The sequence below is a fragment of the Xiphophorus maculatus genome, chromosome 18, assembly GCF_002775205.1.
Source record: "Xiphophorus maculatus strain JP 163 A chromosome 18, X_maculatus-5.0-male, whole genome shotgun sequence".
NCBI lineage: Eukaryota > Metazoa > Chordata > Actinopteri > Cyprinodontiformes > Poeciliidae > Xiphophorus > Xiphophorus maculatus.
In genome coordinates this window covers 31,801,337-31,818,027 of record NC_036460.1, presented here as the reverse complement: position 1 = coordinate 31,818,027, position 16,691 = coordinate 31,801,337, and the positions used below count along the sequence as shown (strand labels likewise).

The 16,691-nt window shown below is 45.0% G+C and overlaps 1 protein-coding gene across 4 annotated transcripts in view; it reads right to left on the bottom strand.

The window, feature by feature from the left end:
• The window catches only part of usp32 (ubiquitin specific peptidase 32), an 84,435-nt gene that overhangs the window by 30,431 nt on the left and 37,313 nt on the right, over nt 1-16,691 (bottom strand). For 2 of the 4 annotated variants that reach the window (XM_023351000.1, XM_023351002.1), the window contains exon 13: nt 15,733-15,949. In XM_023351000.1, the coding sequence (XP_023206768.1) occupies nt 15,733-15,949 (217 nt within the window). The remainder of the gene's footprint in view (nt 1-15,732; nt 15,950-16,691) is intronic. The other 2 variants (XM_023351001.1, XM_023351004.1) reach the window with 1 other exon arrangement.

Here is a 16,691-nt window from a genome sequence, read left to right as displayed (position 1 = left end):
CCTACAAACAACGAACATGGACTGTTTATTATGTAATTACACAGAAGATCTCTCTAATTCATTCTGAGGGGGCGGGGCTTAGATGACGTCATAATATGATGACATAGCATTGTCAGGCATCAGACCAGGATGAGTCAGGCCAAGTTTGGTGCAGCTCGGTCGAAACATGTGGAATCTAGAAGCAAACGTATGGCATCGGCGTTACAGGTCACTTCGCCTCGCCGCCACGCCCACCTGCTATGTCAAAGCCGGCCGGGGTTGGAATCCACAACACACCAACATGTTTTCTGTCTCTGGACACAGTTTCATGTTGATTAGGTCAAAGGGCTAAGATAGCGACCGTTCACAGTAAAACATGACACTTCCTGTTCTCAGGGGGCGTGGCCTACTTAAAAAAATAATTTCACCACAGGGTATTTTAGGACACCCGATGACGATCAATCACTGAACGTTTGGTCCCTCTATGTGTTTTTATATAGGAAATATAAGAGTTTCGTGTTTCATGGCGAGTAGCTGAACTTTGACCCCTGGTAACCCCCCTTCAGCAAGCTCATACAGTCACCAATTTGATAACTTTAAATCAGACATGCCTTATGATCAGACTGACCGAGTTTGAAGCCGATCAATCGAAATCCCTAGGAGGAGTTCGATCAAATGCAAAGGCTGTAAACGTCAAACTCGAGGTCCAAAATGGACCTTCAATACAAAATGGCCGACTTCCTGTTGGGTTTCGACCATGGCTCTAAGAGACTTTTTTGTACGTCCTGACAAGATACACATGTGTACCAAGTTTCGTAATTCTAAGTTAAAGCATGGCTTGGGGCTGTTCATTTAAAATACTCTAGGGGTCGCTATAGAGAAATTAGGCCACGCCCACCAAATATCGCTATGGATTCCTGTTCGGGGATGGATAAGGATCCATCCTAGTGAGTTTGGAGCAGCTCACCCCGAAACTGTGGAATTCAGAGCCAAACGAAATTCGACGGCGTTCGCAACGCCGCCACGCCCACCTGCTTCATCGCAGCCAGTCGGGGTTGGAATCCACAACACACCAACATGTCTTCTGCCTCTGGACACAGTTTCATGTTGATTAGGTCAAAGGGCTAAGATAGCGACCGTTCACAGTAAAACATTACACTTCCTGCTCTCAGGGGGCGTGGCCTACGTAAAAAAAAAATTTCACTGCAGGGTATTTTAGGACACCCGATGTCGATCAATCACTGAAAGTTTGGTCCCTCTATGTGTTTTTGTATAGGAAATATAAGAGGTTTTTGTTTCATGGCGTGTAGGTGAACTTTGACCCCTGGTAACCCCCCTTCAACATGCTCCAAAACTCACCAATTTGATAACTTTAAATCAGACATGCCTTATGATCAGACTGACCGAGTTTGAAGCCGATCAATCGAAATCCCTAGGAGGAGTTCGATCAAATACGAAGGCTGTAAACGTCAAAATCGAGGTAAAAAATGGACGTTCAATACAAAATGGCCGACTTTCTGTGATAGTTGCACTATGACATTACTTGTAAATTCTGAGCGTCTTAGTGAGCTCTACAACTGTACCGAATTTCAAGTCTCTACGATGAAGTAAGTGAATAGCAATGGGTCTGTTGAAAATTGCTAGTTGCTGCCGTTGAGCAATTTTTTTTGAGATTTTTGCGACGACCTTAAAATTCAAAATTTTTAAACCGCCTAGTCGCTTCCGCCAAGTTTGGTGAGTTTTTGAATATGATAAAGCCCCCAAAAAGGCTCCTCTTTGGGGGGGCAGAATAATAATAATAATAATTAAAGCTGCAAGCAGCCTCGGGCGGCCCTCGCAGCAAGCGCCGCTCCGGCCTATTGGCCACCGCGGGGGTTCCGGCCACCGCAGGAGCTCTCGCATGGTTTAGGGCGAGCTTTCCAAGGAAAAAAACGGCACTTCCTGTTCCGAGGGGGCGGGGCTTAGATGACGTCATAATATGATGACGTAGGATCGACGGGCCTCCCACCAGGATCACTCAGGCCAAGTTTGATGCGGCTCGGTCAAAATATGTGGAATGTAGAGGCAAACGTATACGAACGGCGTTGCCGCCATTGAAAACTCTTGGCACTTTAAAGCAAGCGAGACCAACGTCCTATCTGTCATCCAACACAGAATCACCTTGATTAGGTCAAGAGAGCCATAAACAGAGCTTTCCAAGGAAAAAAACGGCACTTCCGGTTCCGAGGGGGCGGGGCTTAGATGACGTCATAATGTGATGACGTAGGATTGACGGGCAAGCCTCCAGGATCACTCAGGCCAAGTTTGATGCAGCTCGGTCAAAATATGTGGAAGGTAGAGGCAAACGTATACGAACGGCGTTGCCGCCATTGAAAACTGTTGGCACTTTAAAGCAAGCGAGACCAACTTCCTATCTGTCATCCAACACAGAATCACCTTGATTAGGTCAAGAGAGCCATAAACAGAGCTTTCCAAGGAAAAAAACGGCACTTCCGGTTCCGAGGGGGCGGGGCTTAGATGACGTCATAATGTGATGACGTAGGATTGACGGGCAAGCCTCCAGGATCACTCAGGCCAAGTTTGATGCAGCTCGGTCAAAATATGTGGAAGGTAGAGGCAAACGTATACGAACGGCGTTGCCGCCATTGAAAACTGTTGGCACTTTAAAGCAAGCGAGACCAACTTCCTATCTGTCATCCAACACAGAATCACCTTGATTAGGTCAAGAGAGCCATAGATGAATGTTTCCAAGGAAAAAAATAGCACTTCCTGTTCTGAGGGGGCGGGGCTTAGATGACGTCATAATCTGATGACATAGAATTTTCAGGTATCACACCAGCATCACTCAAGCCAAGTTTAGTGCAGCTCGGTCGAAACATGTGGAATCTAGAAGCAAACGTATGGCATCGGCGTTACAGGTCACTTCGCCATGCCGCCGCACACAGCTGCTTCATCGCAGCCGGTCAGGGCTTGAATCCACAACACACCAACATGTCTTCTGTCTCTGCACACAGTTTCATGTTGATTAGGTCAAAGGGCTAAGATAGCGACCGTTCACAGTAAAACATGACACTTCCTGTTCTCAGGGGGCGTCGCCTAAGCGATGTCATAATTTCACCACAGGTTATTTTAGGACACCTATTGATGATCAATAACTGAAAGTTTGGTGTCTCTGTGAGTTTCTGTGCAGGATATATAAGAGTTTCGTGTTTCATGGCGAGTAGGTGAACTTTGACCCCTGGTAACCCCCCTTCAGCAAGCTCATACAGTCACCAATTTGATAACTTTAAATCAGACATGCCTTATGATCAGACTGACCGAGTTTGAAGCCGATCAACCGAAATCCCTAGGAGGAGTTCGATCAAATGCAAAGGCTGTAAACGTCAAACTCGAGGTCCACAATGGACCTTCAATACAAAATGGCCGACTTCCTGTTGGGTTTAGAGCATGGCTCTAAGAGACTTTTTTGTACGTCCCGACAAGATACACATATGTACCAAGTTTCGTAATTCTAGGATAAAGCATGGCTTGGGGCTGTTCATTTAAAATACTCTAGGGGTCGCTATAGAGAAATTAGGCCACGCCCACCAAATTTTGTTATGAATTCCTGTCGGTGGGTGGATAAGGATCCATCCTAGTGAGTTTGGAGCAGCTGGGCCCGAAATTGTGGAATTCAGAGCCAAACGTATGGCAACGGCGTTACAGGTCACTTCGCCACGCCGCCACGCCCACCTGCTATGTCAAAGCCGGTCGGGGTTGGAATCCTCAACACACCAACATGTCTTCTGTCTCTGGACACAGTTTCATGTTGATGAGGTCAAAGGGCTAAGATAGCGACCGTTCACAGTAAAACATGACACTTCCTGTTCTCAGGGGGCGTGGCCTAAGTGATGTCATCATTTCACCACAGGGTATTTTAGGACACCCGATGACGATCAATCAGTGAAAGTTTGGTCCCTCTATGTGTTTTTATATAGGAAATATAAGAGTTTCGTGTTTCATGGCGAGTAGGTGAACTTTGACCCCTGCTAACCCCCCTTCAGCATGCTCCAAAACTCACCAATTTGATAACTTTAAATCAAACATGCCTTATGATCAGACTGACCGAGTTTGAAGTCGATCAATCGAAATCCCTAGGAGGAGTTCGATCAAATACGAAGGCTGTAAACGTCAAACTCGAGCTAAAAAATGGACGTTCAATACAAAATGGCCGACTTTCTGTGATAGTTGGCTTATAACATTCAATGTAAGTTCTGAGTCTTTTGGTGAGCTCTACAAGTGTACCAAATTTCATGTCTCTACGATGAAGTACGTTCATACCATTGTGTCAACAGAAAATTGCTAGTTGCCGCCGTTCAGCAATTTTTTTTGCGATTTTTGCGACAACCTTAAAATTCAAAATTTTTAAATTTTCTAGTCGCCACCGCCAAGTTTGGTGAGTTTTTGAATATGATAAAGCCCCCAAAAAGGCACACGAAGAGGTGGGAAGAATCGTAATAATAATTAAAGCTGCAAGCAGCCTCGGGCGGCCCTCGCAGCAAGCGCCGCTCCGGCCTATTGGCCACCGCGGGGGTTCCGGCCACCGCAGAAGCTCTCGCACGATTTCCAGAGCCGCAGCCCGCTCCCCACCGCAGAAGCTCCGCCGCAGTTTCCAGCACCGCCGCCCGCCAGCCGCCGCAGAAGCTGTCGCGCATTTTCCCCGCCCCTCCACCGGGCGATACGCGTGAATGCGTTCGGCGGCGCTGCCCGACGACTGTCGAAATATCTGGCGCAGATCGGTCGATGCGTCGAGGAGACACAGCCGATGTATTAACTTAGGGGGCGCAGTGGAGCCAAATTACATTTCAAACTCGTTGGGCTCTTTAGAGGTGAACAAAGGTCATACATATCCAGTTTGGCGCCCATCGGATGATCTATGTGTGAATTAGAGCCAAACGTATGAATATGGCGAGGGACTGATATTCGCCGTTTGGCCACGCCCACCCGGTTCAGCCAGAAGCGAGCATTGACAGAGCTCATCATCCGAATCATCTTGATTAGGTCAACAGAGCCATAAACGGAGCTTTCCAAGGAAAAAAAAAGACACTTCCTGTTCTGAGGGGGCGGGGCTTAGATGACGTCATAATATGATGACGTAGGATCGACGGGCATCCCACGAGGATCACTCATGTCAAGTTTGGTGCAGAAGCTATCAACCGTTCCCAGCAAAATATGAGACTTCCTGTTGTCAGGGGGCGTGGCCTAAGTGATGTCATCATTTGACCATTGGATATTATTTTACACCCGAGGATGATCAATAACTCAAACTTTGGTGTCTCTGTGAGTTTTTGTGTTAGAATTACAAATTATTTAATTTTTTCCTATTTAATTCAACATTGAACTGTCATTCCGTAGGGCAATGCTGCCCTCTGGTGTCGAATTACTGAAATTACTGAAATAGTTTCATTATTTCAGTAATTCGACACCAGAGGGCAGCATTGCCCTACACATGACAAAGCCCTTTGTATTACACAGTCGATCACAGGGGAACTTTGAGCCTTGCTAACCCCCCTTCCACCTGTTCAAATGTCACCATATTGATAACTTTGAATTGGACATGCCTTATGATCAGACTGACCGAGTTTGAAGCCGATCAATCGAAAACCCTAGGAGGAGTTCGATCAAATGCAAAGGCTGTAAACGTCAAACTCGAGGTCCAAAATGGACCTTCAATCCAAAATGGCCGACTTCCTGTTGGGTTTAGAGCATGGCTCCAAGAGACTTTTTTGTACGTCCTGACAAGATACACATGTGTACCAAGTTTCGTAATTCTAGGATAAAGCATGGCTTGGGGCTGATTTTTTAAAATATTCTAGGGGGAGATGTAGAGAAATTAGGCCACGCCCACCAAATTTCGCTATGGATTCCTGTTGGCGGGTGTATAAGGATCCATCCTAGTGAGTTTGGAGCAGCTCTCCCCGAAACTGTGGAATTCAGAGCCAAACGAAATTCGATGGCGTTCGCAACGCCGCCACGCCCACCTGCTTCATCGCAGCCGGTCGGGGTTGGAATCCACAACACACCAACATGTCTTCTGTCTCTGGACACAGTTTCATGTTGATTAGGTCAAAGGGCTAAGATAGCGACCGTTCACAGTAAAACATGACACTTCCTGTTCTCAGGGGGCGTGGCCTACTTAAAAAAATAATTTCACCACAGGGTATTTTAGGACACCCGATGACGATCAATGACTGAACGTTTGGTCCCTCTATGTGTTTTTATATAGGAAATATAAGAGTTTCGTGTTTCATGGCGAGTAGCTGAACTTTGACCCCTGGTAACCCCCCTTCAGCAAGCTCATACAGTCACCAATTTGATAACTTTAAATCAGACATGCCTTATGATCAGACTGACCGAGTTTGAAGCCGATCAATCGAAATCCCTAGGAGGAGTTCGATCAAATGCAAAGGCTGTAAACGTCAAACTCGAGGTCCAAAATGGACCTTCAATACAAAATGGCCGACTTCCTGTTGGGTTTCGACCATGGCTCCAAGAGACTTTTTTGTACGTCCTGACAAGATACACATGTGTACCAAGTTTCGTAATTCTAAGTTAAAGCATGGCTTTGGGCTGTTCATTTAAAATACTCTAGGGGTCGCTATAGAGAAATTAGGCCACGCCCACCAAATATCGCTATGGATTCCTGTTGGCGGGTGGATAAGGATCCATCCTAGTGAGTTTGGAGCAGCTCACCCCGAAACTGTGGAATTCAGAGCCTTACGAAATTTGACGTCATTCGCAACGCCGCCACGCCCACCTGCTTCATCGCAGCCAGTCGGGGTTGGAATCCACAACACACCAACATGTCTTCTGCCTCTGGACACAGTTTCATGTTGATTAGGTCAAAGGGCTAAGATAGCGACTGTTCACAGTAAAACATTACACTTCCTGCTCTCAGGGGGCGTGGCCTACGTAAAAAAAAAATTTCACTGCAGGGTATTATAGGACACCCGATGCCGATCAATCACTGAAAGTTTGGTCCCTCTATGTGTTTTTGTATAGGAAATATAAGAGGTTTTTGTTTCATGGCGTGTAGGTGAACTTTGACCCCTGGTAACCCCCCTTCAACATGCTCCAAAACTCACCAATTTGATAACTTTAAATCAGACATGCCTTATGATCAGACTGACCGAGTTTGAAGCCGATCAATCGAAATCCCTAGGAGGAGTTCGATCAAATACGAAGGCTGTAAACGTCAAAATCGAGGTAAAAAATGGACGTTCAATACAAAATGGCCGACTTTCTGTGATAGTTGCACTATGACATTACTTGTAAATTCTGAGCGTCTTAGTGAGCTCTACAACTGTACCGAATTTCAAGTCTCTACGATGAAGTAAGTGAATAGCAATGGGTCTGTTGAAAATTGCTAGTTGCTGCCGTTGAGCAATTTTTTTTGCGATTTTTGCGGCGACCTTAAAATTCAAAATTTTTCAACCGCCTAGACGCTTCCGCCAAGTTTGGTGAGTTTTTGAATATGATAAAGCCCCCAAAAAGGCGCTCAAAGAGGGGGGCAGAATAATAAAAATAAGAAGAAACAGTATGAAAACAATAGGCCTTCGCAGCGCTTTGCTGCTCGGGCCTAATTAAAGCTGCAAGCAGCCTCGGGCGGCCCTCGCAGCAAGCGCCGCTCCGGCCTATTGGCCACCGCGGGGGTTCCGGCCACCGCAGAAGCTCTCGCGCGGTTTCCAGAGCCGCAGCCCGCTCCCCACCGCGGAAGCTCCGCCGCAGTTTCCAGCACCGCCGCCCGCTAGCCGCCGCAGGAGCTGTCGCGCATTTTCCCCGCCCGTCCACCGGTCGACACGCGTGAATGCGTTCGGCGGCGCACCCCGACGACTGTCGAAAAATCTGGCGCAGATCGGTCGATGCGTCGAGGACATACGGCCGATGTATTAACTTAGGGGGCGCAGTGGAGCCAAATTACATCTCAACCTCGTTGGGCTCTTTAGAGGTGAACAAAGGTCATATATATCCAGTTTGGCGTCAATCGGATGATCTATGCGTGAGTAAGAGCCAAACGTATGCATATGGCGAGGGACTGATATTGGCCATGTGGCCACGCCCACACGGTTCAGCCAGCAGCGAGCATTGACAGAGCTTATCATCCGAATCATCTTGATTAGGTCAAGAGAGCCATAAACGGAGCTTTCCAAGGAAAAAAACGGCACTTCCGGTTCCGAGGGGGCGGGGCTTAGATGACGTCATAATATGATGACGTAGGATCGACGGGCATCCCACCAGAATCACTCAGGTCAAGTTTGATGCGGCTCGGTCAAAATATGTGGAATGTAGAGGCAAACGTATACGAACGGCGTTGCCGCCATTGAAAACTCTTGGCACTTTAAAGCAAGCGAGATCAACTTCCTATCTGTCATCCAACACAGAATCAACTTGATTAGGTCAAGAGAGCCATAAACAGAGCTTTCCAAGGAAAAAAACGGCACTTCCGGTTCCGAGGGGGCGGGGCTTAGATGACGTCATAATGTGATGACGTAGGATTGATGGGCAAGCCTCCAGGATCACTCAGGCCAAGTTTGGTGCAGCTCGGTCGAAACATGTGGAATCTAGAAGCAAACGTATGGCATCGGCGTTACAGGTCACTTCGCCACGCCGCCACGCCCAGCTGCTATCTCAAAGCCGGTCGGGGTTGGAATCCTCAACACACCAACATGTCTTCTGTGTCTGGACACAGTTTCATGTTGATTAGGTCAAAGGGCTAAGAGAGCGACCGTTCACAGTAAAACATGACACTTCCTGTTCTCAGGGGGCGTGGCCTAAGTGATGTCATCATTTGACCATATGGTATTGTAGGCCACCTGATGATGATCAATCACTGAAAGTTTGGTCCCTCTATGTGTTTTTATATAGGAAATATAAGAGTTTCGTGTTTCATGGCGAGTAGGTGAACTTTGACCCCTGGTAACCCCCCTTCAGCAATCTCAGACAGTCACCAATTTGATAACTTTAAATCAGACACGCCTTATGATCAGACTGACCGAGTTTGAAGCCGATCAATCGAAATCCCTAGGAGGAGTTCGATCAAATGCAAAGGCTGTAAACGTCAAAATCGAGGTCAAATGAACTTCAATCTAAAATGGCCGACTTCCTGTTGGGTTTCGACCATGGCTGTAATAGACTTTTTTGTACGTCCTGACAAGATACACATGTGTACCAAGTTTCGTAATTCTAGGTTAAAGCATGGCTTAGGGCTGTTCATTTAAAATACTCTAGGGGTCGCTATAGAGAAATTAGGCCACGCCCACCACATTTTGTTATGAATTCCTGTCGGTGGGTGGATAATGATCCATCCTAGTGAGTTTGGAGCAGCTGGGCCCGAAATTGTGGAATTCAGAGCCAAACGTATGGCAACGGCGTTACAGGTCACTTCGCCACACCGCCACGCCCACCTGCTATGTCAAAGCCGGTCGGGGTTGGAATCCACAACACACCAACATGTCTTCTGTCTCTGGACACAGTTTCATGTTGATTAGGTCAAAGGGCTAAGATAGCGACCGTTCACAGTAAAACATGACACTTCCTGTTCTCAGGGGGCGTGGCCTAAGTGATGTCATCATTTCACCATAGGGTATTGTAGGGCACCTGATGCCGATCAATCACTGAAAGTTTGGTCCCTCTATGTGTTTTTATATAGGAAATATAAGAGTTTCGTGTTTCATGGCGAGTAGGTGAACTTTGACCCCTGCTAACCCCCCTTCAACATGCTCCAAAACTCACCAATTTGATAACTTTAAATCAAACATGCCTTATGATCAGACTGACCGAGTTTGAAGTCGATCAATAGAAATCCCTAGGAGGAGTTCGATCAAATACGAAGGCTGTAAACGTCAAAATCGAGGTAAAAAATGGACGTTCAATACAAAATGGCCGACTTTCTGTGATAGTTGGCTTATAACATTAAATGTAAGTTCTGAGTCTTTTGGTGAGCTCTACAAGTGTACCAAATTTCATGTCTCTACGATGAAGTACGTTCATACCATTGTGTCAACAGAAAATTGCTAGTTGCCGCCGTTCAGCAATTTTTTTTGCGATTTTTGCGACAACCTTAAAATTCAAAATTTTTAAATTTTCTAGTCGCCACCGCCAAGTTTGGTGAGTTTTTGAATATGATAAAGCCCCCAAAAAGGCGCCTCTTTGGGGGGGCAGAATCGTAATAATAATTAAAGCTGCAAGCAGCCTCGGGCGGCCCTCGCAGCAAGCGCCGCTCCGGCCTATTGGCCACCGCGGGGGTTCCGGCCACCGCAGAAGCTCTCGCACGATTTCCAGAGCCGCAGCCCGCTCCCCACCGCAGAAGCTCCGCCGCAGTTTCCAGCACCGCCGCCCGCCAGCCGCCGCAGAAGCTGTCGCGCATTTTCCCCGCCCCTCCACCGGGCGATACGCGTGAATGCGTTCGGCGGCGCTGCCCGACGACTGTCGAAATATCTGGCGCAGATCGGTCGATGCGTCGAGGAGACACAGCCGATGTATTAACTTAGGGGGCGCAGTGGAGCCAAATTACATTTCAAACTCGTTGGGCTCTTTAGAGGTGAACAAAGGTCATACATATCCAGTTTGGCGCCCATCGGATGATCTATGTGTGAATTAGAGCCAAACGTATGAATATGGCGAGGGACTGATATTCGCCGTTTGGCCACGCCCACCCGGTTCAGCCAGAAGCGAGCATTGACAGAGCTCATCATCCGAATCATCTTGATTAGGTCAACAGAGCCATAAACGGAGCTTTCCAAGGAAAAAAAAAGACACTTCCTGTTCTGAGGGGGCGGGGCTTAGATGACGTCATAATATGATGACGTAGGATCGACGGGCATCCCACGAGGATCACTCATGTCAAGTTTGGTGCAGAAGCTATCAACCGTTCCCAGCAAAATATGAGACTTCCTGTTGTCAGGGGGCGTGGCCTAAGTGATGTCATCATTTGACCATTGGATATTATTTTACACCCGAGGATGATCAATAACTCAAACTTTGGTGTCTCTGTGAGTTTTTGTGTTAGAATTACAAATTATTTAATTTTTTCCTATTTAATTCAACATTGAACTGTCATTCCGTAGGGCAATGCTGCCCTCTGGTGTCGAATTACTGAAATTACTGAAATAGTTTCATTATTTCAGTAATTCGACACCAGAGGGCAGCATTGCCCTACACATGACAAAGCCCTTTGTATTACACAGTCGATCACAGGGGAACTTTGAGCCTTGCTAACCCCCCTTCCACCTGTTCAAATGTCACCATATTGATAACTTTGAATTGGACATGCCTTATGATCAGACTGACCGAGTTTGAAGCCGATCAATCGAAAACCCTAGGAGGAGTTCGATCAAATGCAAAGGCTGTAAACGTCAAACTCGAGGTCCAAAATGGACCTTCAATCCAAAATGGCCGACTTCCTGTTGGGTTTAGAGCATGGCTCCAAGAGACTTTTTTGTACGTCCTGACAAGATACACATGTGTACCAAGTTTCGTAATTCTAGGATAAAGCATGGCTTGGGGCTGATTTTTTAAAATATTCTAGGGGGAGATGTAGAGAAATTAGGCCACGCCCACCAAATTTCGCTATGGATTCCTGTTGGCGGGTGTATAAGGATCCATCCTAGTGAGTTTGGAGCAGCTCTCCCCGAAACTGTGGAATTCAGAGCCAAACGAAATTCGATGGCGTTCGCAACGCCGCCACGCCCACCTGCTTCATCGCAGCCGGTCGGGGTTGGAATCCACAACACACCAACATGTCTTCTGTCTCTGGACACAGTTTCATGTTGATTAGGTCAAAGGGCTAAGATAGCGACCGTTCACAGTAAAACATGACACTTCCTGTTCTCAGGGGGCGTGGCCTACTTAAAAAAATAATTTCACCACAGGGTATTTTAGGACACCCGATGACGATCAATGACTGAACGTTTGGTCCCTCTATGTGTTTTTATATAGGAAATATAAGAGTTTCGTGTTTCATGGCGAGTAGCTGAACTTTGACCCCTGGTAACCCCCCTTCAGCAAGCTCATACAGTCACCAATTTGATAACTTTAAATCAGACATGCCTTATGATCAGACTGACCGAGTTTGAAGCCGATCAATCGAAATCCCTAGGAGGAGTTCGATCAAATGCAAAGGCTGTAAACGTCAAACTCGAGGTCCAAAATGGACCTTCAATACAAAATGGCCGACTTCCTGTTGGGTTTCGACCATGGCTCCAAGAGACTTTTTTGTACGTCCTGACAAGATACACATGTGTACCAAGTTTCGTAATTCTAAGTTAAAGCATGGCTTTGGGCTGTTCATTTAAAATACTCTAGGGGTCGCTATAGAGAAATTAGGCCACGCCCACCAAATATCGCTATGGATTCCTGTTGGCGGGTGGATAAGGATCCATCCTAGTGAGTTTGGAGCAGCTCACCCCGAAACTGTGGAATTCAGAGCCTTACGAAATTTGACGTCATTCGCAACGCCGCCACGCCCACCTGCTTCATCGCAGCCAGTCGGGGTTGGAATCCACAACACACCAACATGTCTTCTGCCTCTGGACACAGTTTCATGTTGATTAGGTCAAAGGGCTAAGATAGCGACTGTTCACAGTAAAACATTACACTTCCTGCTCTCAGGGGGCGTGGCCTACGTAAAAAAAAAATTTCACTGCAGGGTATTATAGGACACCCGATGCCGATCAATCACTGAAAGTTTGGTCCCTCTATGTGTTTTTGTATAGGAAATATAAGAGGTTTTTGTTTCATGGCGTGTAGGTGAACTTTGACCCCTGGTAACCCCCCTTCAACATGCTCCAAAACTCACCAATTTGATAACTTTAAATCAGACATGCCTTATGATCAGACTGACCGAGTTTGAAGCCGATCAATCGAAATCCCTAGGAGGAGTTCGATCAAATACGAAGGCTGTAAACGTCAAAATCGAGGTAAAAAATGGACGTTCAATACAAAATGGCCGACTTTCTGTGATAGTTGCACTATGACATTACTTGTAAATTCTGAGCGTCTTAGTGAGCTCTACAACTGTACCGAATTTCAAGTCTCTACGATGAAGTAAGTGAATAGCAATGGGTCTGTTGAAAATTGCTAGTTGCTGCCGTTGAGCAATTTTTTTTGCGATTTTTGCGGCGACCTTAAAATTCAAAATTTTTCAACCGCCTAGACGCTTCCGCCAAGTTTGGTGAGTTTTTGAATATGATAAAGCCCCCAAAAAGGCGCTCAAAGAGGGGGGCAGAATAATAAAAATAAGAAGAAACAGTATGAAAACAATAGGCCTTCGCAGCGCTTTGCTGCTCGGGCCTAATAATAAGAAACAGTACAGAAACAATAGGCCTTCGCAGCGCTTTGCTGCTCGGGCCTAATAATAAACAGTACAGATACAATAGGCCTTCGCAGCGCTTTGCTGCTCGGGCCTAATAAACAGTACAGATACAATAGGCCTTCGCAGCGCTTTGCTGCTCGGGCCTAATAAACAGTACAGATACAATAGGCCTTCGCAGCGCTTTGCTGCTCGGGCCTAATAAGAAACAGTACAGATACAATAGGCCTTCGCAGCGCTTTGCTGCTCGGGCCTAACAAGACTGGTCTTCAATGGTGATTTCATATATTACAACCAATGTGAAAATGTAACTATTCGAATTTTTATGTTATTTAATCAACCAGAATACAGTCTGAACTGTAGAATAAACTGTTCTGTGACTAGAGATTGTTCAGGGCTTCCCCCAGAAAACCTGCTAAGCCCGGTGGTCGGGGCGCCGAGGCGGTCCACTGGCGGTCCACCGTGTTTTTGTATTAAAAGATGTTAAGTTGACAGGAAAAGTAAAAATATTACTGGGTAATTTTATGTGTTACGGGAAGACGTCGCCAGTGAAACGATATGTAAACCCACAACTAGTCTTAAAAACAACAAATAAAAAAAAAACAATTAAAATGAATATCAATTATTTGCACTTTTTTAATCCAAATTAAGTCAGTGACTCCATAAGGCTCCCAGGGCTTCAGGGGTCCCATAAATGCTAATATTTTAACACAGACCACAGATACATAAATGTATCATTTGTTTATTGAGATGATCAATGCTGCTAAATTTGATTTAATGGTTTCAGCATACATAAATAATTTTTTGAAAAATTGTTTAACATTTATATGTAAGATTTTAAGGAGCTGGCAAGTTTACTTTGTAAAAGTTCAAAGAACATAGTTAAATTGTTTTGTTACCATAGCAACAATCTGATGCCGTGAGTTTAACCTTTGAGTTTGAGCTCTGTTTGCCCACAAATACAAACTAGTAAACTGCAATTATAACTTATTGCTTTTTAGGTTGGCCAATTAAACTATTCCCTTCTCCCAGATTTCAGTAAATCTAACACAGAAGCTGTTAGAGATGCTCATGTTTCTAGCAGCAAGAGGGGCCCCTAAGTCAAATTCTGCTCAAGGCCTCATGCAGCCTTGGACCGGCCCTGCATGAGTTAAATCCGCTGCACTGCGCAGAGATGCGCAACAAACGAGAGATTTATTTTAATGCTGCTAATGTGGCTTTAGTAGCTCTTCCGTTTCGTGTCAGTTGAGTTTTTAACAAGGGGACACAGAAACTATGTTGGTTGGTCCAGTTTATGGGACGAGTTTCTCAAATCTCCGCGCAACCGCGCACATTAACTCTGTCTGACTAAGTGGACAAAGCATTTGACATGGTTTGATGCTTCATAACCAGAAAAATAATACTAAAATTATTAATAAAATAATATAAAACCAGAGTGATGTGTGACTAAGTGGCGAGCGCCAGAGCTCCTCAACGGGCTGAACCTGCATGATGAGGTTAGCCTGGTTCGTTAACCACTAAGGCTCCGACCAACTGGGAACACATATACAAACTTTATCAGCCCAGACAGAGCCGGGCGCTGGGCAGCGTGTTGAGATGGAAAAGCCATACAAAATTCTTTGTCTACAAATATAAATCATTCTCACAACTTTCTCAACACACTCATTTTATTGGCTGTTTTTTTTTTAAATCTGTTTTTACATTTAAATGCTTTATCTTTAAACACTTAAATTCTTTTGTTATTTTATCATTAGCTTAATGATAATAAACTCCTGTCGTTTGTAGTCATCTGGATTAATTCTATGCATGTGTAACATCTAGCTGCTCAGACAGCATCAGTGCTGTTTGCACCTTCTTCTGTTATCATTTTAAAACCTGGGCTGCATCAGGTAGACACCAACTGAGGCTGAACTATTTGTCTATTTTCTTGATGATCAAAATGTATCCCGTTTTAAAGATCGGGTGGTGTTCCAAATTGGTAATTGTCATCTAAATGACTAGTTTTATTAATAATTGCCTTAAGCAGTTATTGTAGTTATTCATAGCCAGGCTGGACCTCTATTGCTGCACAACAAATCTAAGACATGCAGTAAACTGAGTTTTAATGTACTTTACAATAATTAGGCTTGTATTGAACTATGAACAGGTCTGGATTGTTGTATTGGAATGAATCAGACTGATTTATCATTAATTAGAGCTGGTTTGGGTTGAGTGTAATTGGGTATAGAATTGACATTTTTATCTCGTTCAGCAACATAATATGTTTATTCAGATGTGGAGGCATGGAAATACACGGGATTGAACTGAATTTAAAAACTCTCACTTACTTGTTTCCACATGAACTAACAAACAGAGAAATCAACAGTGGACTCTTATCTATTGTGGACTGTTTCAAGAAGACTGACCAGTTTCTGTTGCTTCTGAGGCACTGGACACAGCATCAGGAGACTTCTCCTCTGAGGGACTGAAGGGGCCGAAGGTCCCCAGGCCCCCAGGCCTGTCGGGGTTTGCGGGCTCCACGGTGGCTGTGGCTGTCAGGGGCCTGAGTGAGCTCAGAATGGACGGCTGTTCCACAACGATGCCTTTATGCTCCTGGACAGGAAGACAACAGCAGGGACTGTCCTGTCAGTGTTCAAAGTGGTTAGAAGTTAACAGTGGTTTCCATGACAACAGCAACTAAAAAACTTGCTTTGGCTAAATGACTGGGACATTTCAGGAAGGGTGTTGGTTCCCACAGATGGCTCAGATGAGATGGAGTCTGGCATACTGACACTTCTCACACATCAACAGAACAGAACTGCTGATGTTTCATCATATTTTCTGCCTTTCTAATGTTTAACAAACATTTTCACCATTAAAATGGTTAAACCAGGGCATGAAAAACAACAGACTAACAAATGATGCACAGCAGGAAATATTTCCATTTAGAAGAAAACAGAAAAATACTATGAATGCTTTATGGGCGATCAATCGATTTTATCTATTAACTGAATTTTCAGGGTATGAAGATTTCATTTTTGGCAAATCTGAATTTTTTTAGGGCTTCCGTAGCTCACTCAGGGCTTTCCATCATGTTTTACAAGCAGCTTGTATTTAGCTGGACTTTGAATTCAGGGAAATTCAGGACAAACAACTGAAATAACAGAAAGTTTTTGAAAATATTTTTTTGTAATTTATAACTTAGAGAAAGGGAGAAAAATAGTCTATTAAAATTGGAAGTCAAATTTGGTGTGAAAGCCAAATGAGGATATTTTTTTATTTTTAAGCCATTTAAAAATATAAAAAAGTTCATTCCTTCGAAGGGTGGACACCATTTCTGATAACTCTACAGCATTTTTATGTTATAATTTTGTCCTTACTGTAC